This window comes from Apteryx rowi, unplaced genomic scaffold, assembly GCF_003343035.1.
Source record: "Apteryx rowi isolate R43461 unplaced genomic scaffold, aptRow1 scaffold_64, whole genome shotgun sequence".
NCBI classification, from domain to species: domain Eukaryota; kingdom Metazoa; phylum Chordata; class Aves; order Apterygiformes; family Apterygidae; genus Apteryx; species Apteryx rowi.
In genome coordinates, this window is record NW_020450916.1 from 1,128,796 (window position 1) to 1,144,674 (window position 15,879).

The window sequence follows — 15,879 nt, forward strand, 5'->3', positions numbered from 1 at the left end:
GCCAGTGATGGAATGCAATGATGATTCTGTAAAATGAAACAAAAAACTGAATGTTAACTATTATCTCTGCATGTAAGAATATGTATAAGCTGTGAGTAAATTTCTTGAAATGTAAGGATTATGACTTACAGAAAAATGAAAACATCCAAAGCATTCAGTTAAAGATGGCACAAGACAAAAAAAATTCTCTAAGACTAACTTTCCTTTTTTCTGCCCTCCTCATCCTGCTCTGATGGACAGTGTCGAGCACTTGCCAAAAGATTGGCTTTAGCAGAGAAGTCCAAGGAATCGCTCATGGAAGAGTTGAAACTAGCTAGTCATAACATCAGTAGACTACAGGTAAGTAAAATATTAAATGGCATAGTAGATACGTCTCATAGGGTAATGGTGTGTGAGGGGAAGGTGAGGGAGAAAAATGAGGGCCATTGTGGTAATGCCTCTATTAGGTCCTCAGTAATGTGATGTAAAAACTGTAATGTCAAGCAGAAAATGATTAAACTAGTACTTTTTAAATCCATCCATAAAGTGGAACATTCCTTCAAGGAGAAGGTTGTAGTAGCCCAGGTTTTGTTTTAGAACATTTGATGTCAAGGTACTTACGAGAATGTTTTTTTCATCTAAAGGTGGGGTTGTGTGACTAATTTCAGGGGCTTGCCCTCCTGTGTGAGGGGAGGACTGCTCTGTCTACAACCAGCATTTACATCTGCTCTTTCTTCTCTTCATATCTTCATTTCTAACAGTATGCAGAGTAGAAACTGACAGGTTTTACTCTAGCTCAGTCCATTTAACTTAGAAACAGGACTAGAAAAGTGGTGCAAATGTACTTTTCCAGATGAAGTGCAGAATACTTAGTCCTTCAAGGCACCTGGGCCTGAAAGTCTTAAAAACACAAGGGCTTTTTTTGAGGATGGATGGTTTAATAAGCAAAAACAAATTTGGGGTAGTCTTTAAGAAATCACTTTTAACAGTGGATACTAAACTTCTGTGCCTAACTTGCTGTGAACTTACTGCTTTCTCTCCCCTTCACACAGCTGAGAAGGGAGCCAATAGTAAAAAGGAAAAATCATAAGTGTTCAGTTAACAAGTGCTTTCACTTTTTTCTTATTGAGTTAGTACATACCTTTATTGCTCACTTGCCTGAGACAGTGTGTGCCTAAGATGCTACATATAAGGAATRAATACTGATAATAGACGCTTGGAGAAACAGTTCAGGAACACAGTAGTAGTCTTTTGATTTGTCCCTTTAACAAACTTCACAAGCAATATCTATCTCAACATGAGATGGTCATCCACAATTACATAATAAACTACATAATAAAAGGCTAGCAAGTGCACTACTCCTAGTCTATGTAATATTGAATCAGAGAATTGTTTAGCTTGGACGAGAGCTCCAAAGGTAATGTAGTCCACTCCTTGGTCAGACCAGAGCTAAGTTAGCTCAAGTTGAATGAGGAGTTTCCTGTATGCCACGTTGGCCTTCTGCCACATTTGCTTAACTTTCTGAACACTGGACTGTTCTGCTCTGAGGAGGYTGTCCTTGAAGATCAGCCAGCTTTCCTGGGCCCCTTTACCTTCTAGGGCAATTTTTCATGGGATCTTGCCAAGATCCTTGAAAAAGCCAAACTTTGCTCTTCTGAAATCRAGGGTTGTTGTAATTCTGCTATTCATCTCGCTTGCTTCCCTCAGGATCTTAAATTCCACCTATTTATGGGGTTACTGCAGCCAAGGCTACCATTTGCTTTCACATCCCTGCCCAGTTCTTCCTTATTTGTGAGTGAGCACAGCAGAGCACCTCTTAGGCCTTTTGATAACTTGTGTCGTAAAGACAATTTCTCGATACTAGAAGTCCTGGATTGCTTGCGTCACACCACGTTGCCCTTCCAGCAGATGTCAGGAGGGTTAAAATCCTTCATGAGGACTAGGGTCTGTAATTGTGAGGCTTTATCTACTTCTTAATCAGGCAGTCTGCAGCAGATGCCCACTGCCTCACCCTTGTTAGTCTCCTGTGATCCCTACCCATAAGGTCTTAAACATCTTGTCACCTATTCCAAAGTAAAGTTGTGAGTGTTCAAACCACTCCTTTGCTTAGAGCACGACTCCTACCCTTCCCATCCTGTCCTTCCTAAAGAGTCTGCATCCATCTATCACTACGTTCTAGTCACACACGCTATCCTACTGTGTGTCTCTAATCCCAGAGAGATCGTAGCTGTGCAACTGCATGTGGAGTGCTGATTCTTTAGCTTACTGTGCTGCATGTGTTCATGTACAGGCAGTCTTCTAAGTCTCTAAAGTTCAGTTGTTCCTTGGCTGAAAACAAGGTTTAACTGCAAATCTCCTAGGTAAGCCATGAAGAGTTGCAAAAAATTCCAAAAGAAAGAAAAAGGGAGGGCAGACTGTACATAAAACTTTAAGTAAAAGAAAATAGCTATTGACTCTTTTTTCATTAAGTGATATATATATTTTTTCCCAATGGCTTATCTTAATTGCACACATACAGCATCAAAAGTTCTGACTACTAGGTGGAAATACAAGTTAGTTATTTTGCTGGTTGTCACTAATATTAAGCAATGGCTTCTGGTTATCCTTTTTTTTTTTTTTCCCCCCCCCTCCTTAGGATGAATTGATGACGACAAAGAGAAGTTACGAGGATCAGTTAAGTATGATGAGTGACCATCTCTGCAGTATGAATGAAACCTTAACTAAACAAAGGGAAGAAATTGATACACTAAAGTTGACTAGTAAGGTAAGTTGCCGGTTATTGACGCTGGGCACTGACTGCAGCTTGGAGCTCTGCAGGTTGCATTTGGTGTTCATGCAATACTGGCCTTTAACAAACCAAGTTACAAGCTGTAGTTATGCTCAGCCAATTGGGAAGAAAGCTCCAAACCTTGTCCTACATGTTTTAGTGAAGCAAAGGCTCTTGGAAAACATACATATGTGAAAGACCAAACACTTTGTGTCACTCCTTCAAAATAGGCTCTGAAAATGTATCCTCTGATGGCAGATCAGCACCTTTTTGGTTTTTCATCTGGTAAAAATAAAAATATTTGCAAATCCACTTAGTGATAGAGAGTATTTATGCTTCCCTTATAGGTGGGAGTGTCCTCCCTGCACTCCTCTTGGTTGCAGTATGCTCTGTTCTTGGCAGTTACTCTTTTTCTCCCTGTGTTGTTTCCATGTTCTAGCCTATCTTTTTGTTTTTTCCTCCCTTGTGGAAGTGAAAATATTGCCACTAAAATTCTTTTGTGAATTCTCTTAAAATGCACACTTAGACTSCTTGCTTTGAAAAACTGTGTTCATCAAAAGTAACAGTTTCTGACTTGTCTTGCTTATGTTAGTGATGCAATAACTGGAAGTCTGCCATTTGGAGCAGTCACTGCTTAAACCATGGTATATCCTTTTCTGAAGGTTCTAGGAAGAAACAGATATTGTGGGGACATTTGTCCTTCACTAATCTGCCTGTGAAATTAAACTAGCATTGTTCTCTTTAATTGTGGGATACATGGAAGGAGGTTTTACTAATGGGTAAAAAGGCATGTTTTGATTAGAGGTCACATGACAGCCATCTTTATTTTTAGACTCTTCTCCCCATGCACAGAATTGTTTTTCTTTAGATGTCTGAGTGTTTTGATTTGGCATTGCAAATTTTCTTTTGGATTACGTTCTGKTGTGTAATCTTTTTTGTGTGTTTCTTTTTAGAGGGAAGCTTTTGGCTGTATGCTGACCATAGCACTCTGTTTTTTATAAAGTGTTTTCTGGAGGTTTTCCACTATTTGTGCTTCTAAGAATTGAAGGGGTCTGTCTCTAAGCAAGTAGTTCAAAATCTAACAACAGTAGACAGTGGTTTTGCATTTCAAATGCTACCAAAATGCAGAAAGTGATCCAGCTGAAATCAAAGTGATGCCGTGAAGGCCACTGTCATTTGGTGAGAATTGCCAGTTTGATAAAACAAATTATCTTAAGGAAATAGGAAAACAGTGAATTGCCAGCAAGTAATTATTACACAACTTTGTTTTACGCTACACGTTTGCTTTGTGGAATTATTGAAAGTCGATTGTGAATTGGTTAGTTGTAAAATATTCTTTTTTTCTAAACTAGAAATATTCTGTGTAGAACCAAGCTAAAACTTAATTTTTTTAAGCAAAATGGGGGGGGAGGAACTGAGGAGGTTCAACTCAATTTGAAGGGAAATTATCCTTTAAGATTTGTATTTGAAATAGCACTTAAGGACAAAATAAAACTTGACTTGTCTTCATAGAGCTTACGGTATTTGTGGTATTAATATAACTGAGTTTTTTGGGACATAACGTAAATGTCTTTTTCCCCCAGTTTCAGTTAAAGAAAGATATTTCTGTTTGGTTGAAGGCTCTGGTACTTTCCTCTACAAGGCCTGTAAGAATAGAGGGATTTAGAGAGCAAGCGCTCCAGCTGTAGGCTTTCATTATTGGCAGCTTATGGACTGTTTATTTTCAGTTTGACTGATCTTTGGTGGAAGGCATAAATTATCAGGCCTCAGGTTGTTTTGTATGTAGTTTGTATAAACTTGCTTATCTGAATTATATATTCTGTTCACTTATTTCTTGTTGCTACAGGGAAATTCTAAAAAGAACAAAAGTCGATAGTTCACAGCTAATCAACTGTCTTCAGAGGCGGCTACTGCTGCACAGAACRCAGATACTGAAAACTCGGTGTCCAGTTCCTGTTTGTTCCAGGAAGCAGAGGTGGTATTGGGTCTAGTAAAAACTGATTTGGTGCTGTAAATGGCTTTCAAACATTTAGAACTTGTAACAGATGAAACAGAACTTAATGTTGGCTTTAAACCAGAAAATATACACTCTGTGGATAATTTATATAGTAATTACCTTCAGTTTTTACTGTGCACTTTTTAAAACCAGGTTTTAATTTCATGTAATAACTTCAGGTTTTGTATATTTTCAGGTCTGATTATGCATTAACAAACTTGGTATCAGTGCAGTAGTTGTCTATTTCTGAGTTAAGTTAAACTGTCAACATGTGTACATTCAGTTACTTGTTAAGAGCAGTTTAAGTTTGAAGACTTTTTTGGGCCATGCAAGCTGTGCAGTTACTGTAAATGTATTATTCCTGTTCTCAGCTCTTTTGAATTAATTGGGATTGTGGCTTTAAAAATGGTTTCTATAAATTCACAAAGGTAAATGGGATCGTTCTTATTTTAGACCATAATAATGAAAATTTGCTGCTTGTATTTGGCACTTTGAATTTTGAAATAAAGAGCACAAATAGCTGAATTGGGATATGTCTATGAAATTGCTTTAAGCCCTTATTTAGGCATTTTGTTTACTGATTGAAATAACTGTTTAAAGCTAGAGCAAAATGTGAACGTAAGATGCCCCAAAAGAGTGAAGCAATATACACTTGTAGAATAGATCAGCTTACAGTGCTTTTTTACAGTAAAGAAGAACATGAAATATGTAGAAGACTTAAACACCGAATTTGCAAAAAGTCTTTTGTGGAATTAAGACATTATCCTGATGGAGTGACTGTGGTTAAGGATGTGGCTTTTTCTGTGTTTCAGGAAGTCTGAACTTTCAAGCCTCCTAAATCTCTTAGGAATTTGAAGTCTATTACCACAAGTTTTCACAGCATTTATTTTTTAAATCAGATGCTGTGCTGCTCAACACTTTACATTGAGCTTCTATTCCATAATTTGCATTAGGGCACGCACTTGTCCCATAAGGATTTACTCTGATGTCAGCTGTATCAGTGTGTATTATGAGTATGTAATAAATCAAGCTGCCTTTGTGCAATTGATTTTGTTTGCTGCTTTATTCTGGTTATGTCTGGATTGCACAATGTGRTATTGTGGCAAGACGTTCAAGGCTTCTCCCGTGAGGTGAGCTTAGGTATTAGACCAATCTAGTTACACTTGGTAGTGCTTCTCAGGGTATGGTAGTTTGAGCAGGGCACCGTCATTTATGCAAGCTGCCCCTGAAACCAGAAGCTGTATTTCTCAACATAGTGCTGCAGTATGCAAAGTATGCCTAGTCCATGTTAGCACTTCTCACAYTTACATCTACTCAAAGGCAACTTCCAAAAAAAATATGTGACCTTCATTGATTGTGACTGTTGTGAAAGCTGTTTTGATTTTGGTTTTCCTTTTAAAAATGGAATGGATGTGGTCATGAAACTGGAGAAGAGGGGAAAGAGCATCACACTGAGTAAAAACTACATAGTGGTGCTAATGAGGGCTGGGAAGAGTGTTTACTTTCTCTCTAACCATTTTATTAAAGCAGGTGTAGCTTCAACTGTTTTAAGTAGCTAGGGAAGCTAATTGTTTTCTTCCAGGTCTTTTGAAGCTGCCTTTTCTGAGGATTTCTACTCTGCAGTGAAGGTAYAAGTTCAGGTATCTTGTTTTGATTCTCTGAATCGAACTGCTAAAATTCTTACTGATGCTACCTCTTATAGGTGGCTGCATTCAGAAAAAGGGTCTTGCATATGCCATTTTTTTTGAAAGGCATAAGTTAAAGATATGATTAGAAAACTTTTACCTACATTTTCAAAGTTAAAACCATCTGTTATCTCAAACTATTTTTGCAACAGAGTATACCACAACACGAAAACTAGAATTAAAATAGAATGTGTAGGCAATTAGGTGCGATTCCCATGTGTGCTAGTTCATCAGCATTTTTTCCTTGCAGTACCTATTTGGAAACCTATTTGAGCATCTGCCTCACCAATCAGCTGTAAATATGCRCATGAAGGGACATATATGCAATTTTGATCACTCAGGCTGCCTCCCTTGAGTTTTTTAGGGAAAAGTTTTCAAGTAAGTTCCAGACAGTCATAAACTATCAATACACAAAAATAGAATCTTTGAAAAATGCTGGGATACGGTATCAGCTGGTACAGTGTAAAGAAAACAAAGCCATACTCTTCTTGGTGGTATCCAATGACAAAATAAGAGACAGTAGGCACAAATTGAAATAGAAAATCTGTTTAAGAAAAAGCTTTTTAACTGTAATTTTGATCGAATGCAAGGAACAAGGTTATGGAGTCTGTCTTTGGAGATACTTCAAACCCAGCTGGATGTGACCCTGACTCAACCTGCTCTAGCTGACCCTGCTCCAAGCAAGGAGGATTGGACTAGATCTCCAGAGGCCCCTTCTGACATCAACTGTTCTGTGATGTCTCAGGGACTGGGGTCAGGTCTGTTTGATACAGCAGGTAAAATGTGTGTTAAACTACAGATGGGAAGATGAAGCTGCCAGAGGTATGAGAAGGAACTAAAAGGAGAGTTAAGGATAAAATCAGGTATTTTGGATAGTGATGCATTGAGGGGGGTATAATGTGTTAAATTCCATTTGGAAGAAAGTGGCATTATAAACTGGAGCAAGCAGAAATGCCCAACTAGCATGCATGTACCTGCTAACCAGGTAGTTCTGAATCAGTTTCTGAACTCTCTAACCATAGATCATAAAAATATCTAAGTTGCAATTCAACAGTGCTATGCAGTTAAGCTGAAGACCATCAACAACATTGCAGCGAGGAGGTAATCTTTGAGACAGTCTTCCAGAAGTATGAATTTGAACTATTGTGTCCATACAGAACAGTCTGTACAGATGATTATAACAGAAATGCCCAAAATTCAGGAACAGAAATTTCTCTAATGTTGGAATTAACATTCAAACTGTCCAAATCCTATGCTTTGGAGCTGGTTAACSAGGAAGCTAATGAAAAACTGCTGTAAATTACTAAAATATTGAGAACAACATAGCTTGAAACCAGGGTTTAAAAGAAAAATCCTAATCCTTGTTTAATTTTTTTAATGGACAGTTCATTGTATCAGGTCATGTATATAACAAAAGCAAGTTTTCAAGCATTTTTAAGAGTCCTTTAAAGAGCATTTGTAGTTCACTTCTTCAGTGTTAGGTATCTCATGAAAAATCTCTCACACTTGTGAAATAATTGGTTCAGATAACATCACTATTTCCTATTAATGGTTTTAATGATACTTGGATCTTCAAAGACAAACTCTTCCAGGATTTAAAAACAAAACACTGTACTAATATACCTATGCTTAACTATACATGTATTTTGAAAATATATCCCCAGTAACTATTCTGTTTTCAAAATAAATATTTGTTACAATCAAGAACTCGTATAACTTCAAGATAATTGTCCTCTTAGGAACTACACCTTCATGAGTTTTGAAAGTACCCAAGAAAAATATGTGATAAAAGCACCAAATAATTAAATGTCTTGGTTGTTTTAAAAAGCTTTGGGATTGCAATGGTCAAAGAAGATTTACCTGCCTGAAAGATTAACTTCTGAAGCTGTATTCTTAGGCCAAGGTCATCAGAAGCTGCTCAAGGTATTCTCACCATATGACTAATTTACATATATTACGTATGAATACATACCTGTGACTTAACAAATGGTGATAATCTGTTCGTTTAAGAATAGTAGCATTCATAATGTTTTTGCCAATTCTTTCAGATTCCTTCTTAAACAGCTCAAAGTTTCAATGGTAGTGGAGCTGACAACCGCACAGAAGACATAGTCCAGCAGCACTTGTATTAAGACTGAAGCACTTTTCCACTTTGCTGAAGTATATTGTCCATTCATACAGGGTATTTTCCCTTTTTATTAAGCCAGCTTCACTTCTACTTTATACTTGCAATCCTGTTGCCCTCTCTACTATAGCATCACTGATAGGTGAATCATTTCTGGTGGGGAAAGATCTCAGAACCAGTGTGGTTCCCTGATTTCATGTGCTGCAGAGGACAGTCCTGTGAGTGTCCTGTGAGTGAGCCCTGGTCAACAGTGCTCACTATAACTACAAAGAAATCATTTGCTCAGGTATCCAGTGGACCAGTTGCAAACAGGAAAGGAAACCAACCTTTTACCCAAGTAGCACCTATGGTGAGACTAGAGAAATTACTAATGTTTTGGTTGGGTAGTGTGAACATTTTTTTTCCTTACAAATCCAACTATATATTAAACTTCAGAGAACCATCTGTCTCTGTAATCTGGGCAATTTTAGTGTTCTTTAATGCAGTATGAATATAATGTAATTTGAGAGCACTAGCTTACCAACAGCACTGTCATAATGAAAGCAAAACTTAATGCAGTTACTTTTTTTTTAATTGCTACAGGAGGCCTGATTACTTTCTCTTACAAAGGCTAGATGGCACTCCATTAAGAATGCTTATTTTACATTTTCTACTTCTGTTACTACTCGCAGTATTACTCAGCAGTGAATTAAGACTATGCTTGTTCTAAGAGGCCATGTTTGTTTTAATTCCTGAGTATTTCTTTTAGTTACAAAGTTAGAGACTTGCCCTAACTGAAAGGGTGCCTGCAGAATTGCTAGCTTTAAATGGGAGATGGGTGCAGAGGGCAGCTTCTGGGGGCCTTTATAAACTACGGCCTAACAGGAGCTATGAAATCTAGCACACGGAAACTTGCCTGGGGGCAGTTCTCCTTTTTTTTTTCCTGTGCACGTAAGCAGCTTTAGCCATGTCAATGCTAATCCTGAATCACTTGGCTTCTTACAAAAGCTTTGAGTACAAATACTTGCATTGCTCCAATGCTGAGGTTACATAGTTGAGCTGCAAAATAAAAAGCACATGATTCTCACTGGGCTTAGTTTGCCTATCAAGCTACTAAGTTACCACAGCTATAAGAACTTTAGTTTTAAAATTTTGATATGTGAAATTGTAAAGATGAATATTTCCATAACTTCAGAAATCATTTGATTTAACTGTACTGGTTTTAACTCTAATTCACATTGCAAGTCCAAAACCTTATAAACTGATGAAGTCTTGCCCAGTGAAGTAGCCTTTGAAATCCAGACCTGATATCAAAGCTGTCTATTTACATTCTTCCATAAACAACAGAGCTTGGTCTTGAGAAGCATGTAGGCCATAAAATTAGAAGTTCAGAGTAGAATTTCCAGTTATTTTAAGCACTACAATTTTTATTTTATTAGCCAACTTAGAAACTAGTCTGTGGTAGCATCTAGCTTTTTGCAAATTTTTTACCATATAAARTTTATTGCTTCTGAAATGAGTATATGGGGGGGGCACTCAAATGTCTGTCCCCCACCTCTCCTAGAGATTCAGGCTTTCTTCCTTGCACACCTAGAAGACTTCAGTCTGTGCTTGAAGAGTAAATGCAGAGTGCTTTTCAGGAAAGATTTTTAAAATAAGTTATAAACTTGAAAAAGTCTGAGCTGAGAACTTCAGTGCAGTTTCACTAGCTGTAACCTTTGCTCTGAGGAATAGCTATAATACTGGCATCATTGCTGCACCCCTTACACAGCTGTCTACCTAACTTTCAAACTGTGTACAGTTTATGCAATGTCAGCCACAGCAAATGTTTACCTTGGGGCAGGGAAAATGAATTTCACCAAAAATTTGTTTTGAGATTTTGAATGTCTGATTTATTTTCAGTCCAGGCAAGTGCACAAAACAATTTTTCTTTAGGTTATAGGCCTAGCCCAGGAGATCAAGAGCACTTGAAGCCAGCTGCACCAAAAGGCACTGAATCTCTAACAAAAGGAACACAAGAAATGTTTTATTCCTGCTATGCAATACTTTTGTAACCAATTTATATACAGGAAGTATGCGGAACTTAAATAGTGAATATGCTAAACTTGTGGGTTTTTAATAGCAATAGTTTTAAGTGAAARATTAATAAGTGAAGGGGAGAGAAGAATGTTTGATTTTAATTTTCAAGATGGACGTTATCTTGTTCATGGAAATTTGTTGCTAAAGTAAAAGGCAAGGAAGTAGGCCAAAGAGTTATAAATAAGTCTAGAAAGGAGTGCTTTTCTGTCTTCAATTAATATTTGGTTCTGGCAATATGAACTGACAGGTTTGGCTTGCCAAACTAGTCATAAACAGTAAACAGTTTGTAGAAGAGGTTAATATACTGCAAATCACATTAAGATCAACATAAGTATAGGTAGCAATATGAACTGACTYTATTGTTAGCATTGTAAAATGTTGAATAGTTTAATAACTACCCGTAGCAATATATTGTATCTTTATGTAAAACATTTCAAAATCTATTTACTGTAGAAATAATTTTAATTGCTCTAAGTTGTTCTGTGCATGCTATTCATTAAAGCCAAATTATATTAGGGATTTTTTAAATCTCAGTATCGGGGTTTTTTTTCCTGCTTTAGTTCATAGTGTACTGAATTTTTCTGGGGGAAGATGAGAATAGCAGAATTTTATTAGAGAAAAGTCCTGTTTTGAAAATGAATCCTAAATATTAGAATACTGATCTCTCTTACAATTTTGCAGAAATCTGTTCACAGAGTCTTATTTGATATTGAAACTTAGCAATGGCCTTGATAGCCAGAAACAGTTTTGCTGGAGAGTGGTGTGTAGCACCATTAGTCTCCTCCTGTTCTCATCTCCAATCCCTCTGTGGTTTATCAGCATGAAGCAAAACTGAGCTCTTACACACACAAAACAACAGGCTTATACTTGCCTCAGTAAAGGAAAAAATCTCTCAATGCTGACCTTGATAAAGAGATATGCAAAATAATACCCCTTACACTTAAGCTGAAAACCATTAGAAAGGCTAATGTGGAAGCTAACAAGTAAAAGGATGTATTAAATGTTGTGAAGAAGTACAGGAGATTCTGAAGGACTCCTTTTGGTGAAGTATTTCTAGTTTCCTGGTTCTCTGAAGAAGTAGGAGGTAGTGATCGTGTTCTTGCTGCCAAGACGTTGGGTGCATCTTGTGAGAAAGGGAAATGCGGAGACAGAAGACTCCTTGTGCTGGAATTCCAGAAGGGAAAGAGGCCTGGATCAGGTTCTGGCACCTGCGCAGCTTCGTGCTGGCGTGGTGGATGGCATAATAAGCTATGTAAACCCAGTGCTTGCCAGGGTTGCTGTTTTGTGATCTGAGTCTGAAGACCTCAGATTGGCAGTAATGAAGAAATATATTTAAAGAAAGAAAAATGTGAATGTAACCATTCACTGGCTTGCAAGTTATGGATTAAATTATGGTGGAAAAACTTTGATCTATCAGAAGCAAAGACCACTAACTTAGGAAAACTAAAGTTGAAGCATCTGTTTTTCTTTTCCCTATCCTATCTATGTATGTATTACTGATTTCCTTCTAAGGAGAGACTTCCAGTGCAAATCTTACATTGATATCTTCTCTTGCGCATAGTTCCTGAAATGCTGTTGCCCTGTTCCCTTATCCATGTGAACTGTAGCAATTTTAATTTACATTTACCAGAATAGGTCTTCAATAGTATCACTTAGTTTGATATCATTTATGTTTACACTTGAACAGAAAGCAAGTCCAGCGTTCAAAATAAGACTTAAAGACTTAATAGGGAAGCATCGCAACTACTCACATAAATCTTATTTTGAACTTATACCGTCATTTAAGGTTGATTCTTTTTGATAAGTTACCCAATAAACTAGAACTCACTGTCATAAGTGAGCTATCAGTGATATTGATAGGTTAATGGAATTTGAAAGAGGACTGCACATTTATATGTGCGATTAGAATAACTGCAGTTGCATATGATGAGGAATTTTGGTCTGTTAGCAGACTGCCTCCACTGCAGTGAAGCGCAGGCAGCTGCCCCTGGTTACTCTGCTCCATGCCTCTGGGAACACTTCCCAGGATACAGCAAGTGGTCTTCACCTCTTCCCCTTCTTCCTACCCACTCTGTCTGTTTCCTGTCCATTTTGGAAAAGACTTCCCACATGGTGCCTTGTCACCTCTGACAGATGAACTTTAGAGAGACAGGATAACCGATAAGAAATGTTTTCTTAAGGTACTCTTTTTCTTTTTCTTCAAAATAGAAGAATAGTGTATAGGGCAATATGACTATACTGCCCTGTTTGTAAGTAAGCTGTTTTCTAAGCCTCATGCTGTGCTTCTCTGAAGGAACTCCTCTGCCCAGCGGAACAGTGAAGCTGTCTCTGGGAGCCAAAGATGTTTCCTCTGAGAAGAAAATGATTCTGCAGAGGGCAAATGGGGGGGCAGTGGTGAGACCTGTTCTGGACTTAGACTTGGCTGCCCCAAGATGGTGCAATTCATTTATYGCTACAGATGAGCAGCAGAGTTGGTCAGCATTCCTCAACCTTCACAGCTCCTCACACTTCAGACAGGGCTCGCAGTCATAAGTATCTCTGTTTCCTAAGCCACAGCTGTTTCCAGCACTGCAGCTTGGTCTTTCCAAAGTTCTGCGGGTTTTTATGAAGGTTTAGCAATTTTGGTGATTTATCTTGAAGAAACAGGGGTGTCCTTTATGGAGATCTGCTGAGTGTTGCTGGAACACTGTCCTTCTCCCTCTTCAAACAATGATAGAAATCTTTGCTGCCTTGTTTTTCAGAGTCAGTGCTCATCCTGCCTCAAGGCATTGAATTTACTGGAGCCTGCCTGGACTTAATTTCTGTAAAGGCCTGTTTGCTTTGGGATGACTTTCTGACTATGTAAGAACTTGCAAAAAAAAAATCTCACCAGCTTTCTGCTCCAAGGAAAATCAGTCTTGGCTCACCTAGAGCACATGGCAGTGTCTCATATCCTCACCCCAGGCTGCTCGCATGCTTACTCCAAGCCTGTTCCCCAGGAGGTCCCCATCTCAATAAAACAATGATAGTTCACCTCTGAATTTCTTAGTCTTTTCAGTAGTCTGCCCTTCTGGGTTGCTCTTTGGCTGCAGTTTATCTTCTGTTACTGTCCAGGACAACAGCAACAGATTTTTCTCTAGCTGGATGTGGGGGATCATTTCAGTCACCTAATAGCCTGCAGTCATGAGACTTTTCTCACTGCCCATGTCCCTGTGGCTGGTCCACCACACAAAGTTTTGTCCCAAGCTTTGAGTCTCATCTTAAAACACAAGTAGTTTTTTTTCTTTTAGGTATCCCTTTCCTGGGGCATGAATCCATGCATTGGGTCCCAGGAGAGCCTTCACCTTTCTTTGACAGTGACCTTCCTCTTTCAGGGATAGGAAAATTGACACTGCAGAGAAGAAAATGGCTATTTCTACACAAWTTGGAGAATGACCATTGCTTAACATCTTGCTAAGAAACCAGCAAGGTGGGGCTTTTTTTGTTTTTGTTTTTTTCAGATACATGCTTAAGGCTGTGGAGCTCTATTTGGGCTTTCAAGCCAGCACAGTGCTAGCAGGGAGACCTCCAGGAAGGGTGCACAACTGGAGAGTGATTCTGGAGTCCTCGTCCTCTTCAGAGGTGTGAGCCTCTTTTGCATGAAACTCTTCTGGATGGGACATGCCTACAGGATACCCTGTGGATATAGTTATGACCAAAAAATTATCTCTGGCTGAAAAATTTGCAGTGTGAAAACACCCACAAAGATCCTTTAACAGTGCTTACTGGTAAGTAATTTTTCTACGCTGCTGCAGCACCCATTACCGTTGAAACAAAATCTTGCTTTCATCAGGCATTTTCTTCCCTGCTTTCTACATTTCACAGACTTCACAGCTGCTTGGAAAACTGCCTTATTTTTCACTTATACAGAAATTAAATTAAATTGCTACACTTAAAGCACCCCTCAGTACTGTTTTGAAAGAAGATTGTGAAGCATTTCAAAAGAGCTCTATATTATTTACTGCCTGTATCAAGATTTGCATGCATGTCACTTTTTATTTTAGAGGTGGTGAAAAATCAAACCTGTAGATGCTATATCACGTTATATAAATTATAACGTCTAAGAAAAGTTGGCACAGAGAGGCATGGATATTACAGTATTCTAACAAACAAGACTAGAAAGTAACTTTCTGTTTTAAATTAAAATAAATGATGTATGTGAGAATAAATACTTGCTTTTCCTCCACTGGAAGGAGGCACTTTGTCCTTTGCAGAAATTAGTTATATGCTGGAGAGTTAAATAGAACAGAATTGTAATTTCACTAAAAGACTCGTTCAAACCCATAAAGCCYTACTGACTTGATGGTTCAGTGGTTTGCACACTTATTGTAAACTGGGGAAAGGACAGGAAATGAAACAAGATTAGGCTGTAAGTGCAGATTAATGGCTCTGATGGTCTTGCTATTCAGCAGATCCCATTCTGTTGCTTGAATTTCAAGACAAGAGGAAATTGTCTAAAGGAATTTCTGGGATCTGTGCAGTACAAGAGGGAAATTATCTTGCACCTATGAAAGACTTGACCTTCAGGGCAGTGCGGGGTAGCGCGGGAAGAGAAAGTGTGTTTGTTTCCAGAGACTGCTTTCTCTTTGTGTGCGGCATCTGGCCTGTATCTCCTGTTTAATGCGTTCACTAGCCTTTCTCAAATTTCGTCAAGACCTGCAGAAGATGTGCTCCAACATAAATGCAGGTAAAATCACTTTGATCGTTTATTTAAGGATTAAAATAATAGCCTGACTAAGGGGACATTATCCACATTTCATTTCACTGATGGGTGCTGGATAAGCTCTTCGCACGAGGGTTAGCACAAAGGGGTCTCGGTCTGTGACAAAGGCTCCTACATGCTGCAACACAAACTCGTTGCAGCAGCAACAGCGCTGTGGCTGTTTCAGGGGCTGGGCTGTCCTGTCCCATCATGGCGCGCTCCCCTGCGCAGTGGCTGCGTACCGCGGTCCCCACGGCCGGCCTGGGGGACCATGGGGGCACCTGCCTCCACCACCGGCCCTCTTCTGAGGGCTTAGCACGGGTTGGAGGAGACCAACCCGGAACGGGGGTTTAACTTGCCCCTAGCTCCTGATTTGGGGGTGGTTTCCCTCGTGTTTGGAGCTTTTATGGTTTTGAACTCCTCGTGCAAGCACCAGCCCGGCGGTGCGAAGGTGCCCAAGGTGCCACCAGGCCTGCGGGCAGCGCGCCTGCCCGCACCACGCGCTGCGTGCCAAAACCGGCCCGCACTGCCCCAGGGAGCCCCCGGCCC

At 39.0% G+C, this 15,879-nt stretch overlaps 1 protein-coding gene across 14 annotated transcripts in view; it reads left to right on the forward strand.

Annotated features, from left to right (window-relative positions):
- PPP1R21 (protein phosphatase 1 regulatory subunit 21) overlaps window positions 1-15,879 on the forward strand; it is a 78,784-nt gene that overhangs the window by 27,440 nt on the left and 35,465 nt on the right. For 7 of the 14 annotated variants that reach the window (XR_003256417.1, XR_003256413.1, XR_003256418.1 and 4 more), the window contains 4 exons: window positions 241-339; window positions 2,615-2,743; window positions 3,700-3,925; window positions 4,593-5,790. Coding sequence is in view for 2 of the 14 variants with exons in the window: in XM_026084438.1 (XP_025940223.1) it covers window positions 241-339; window positions 2,615-2,743; window positions 4,593-4,622 (258 nt within the window). In the remaining 12 variants the exon portion in view is untranslated. The other 7 variants (XM_026084441.1, XM_026084440.1, XM_026084438.1 and 4 more) reach the window with 5 other exon arrangements.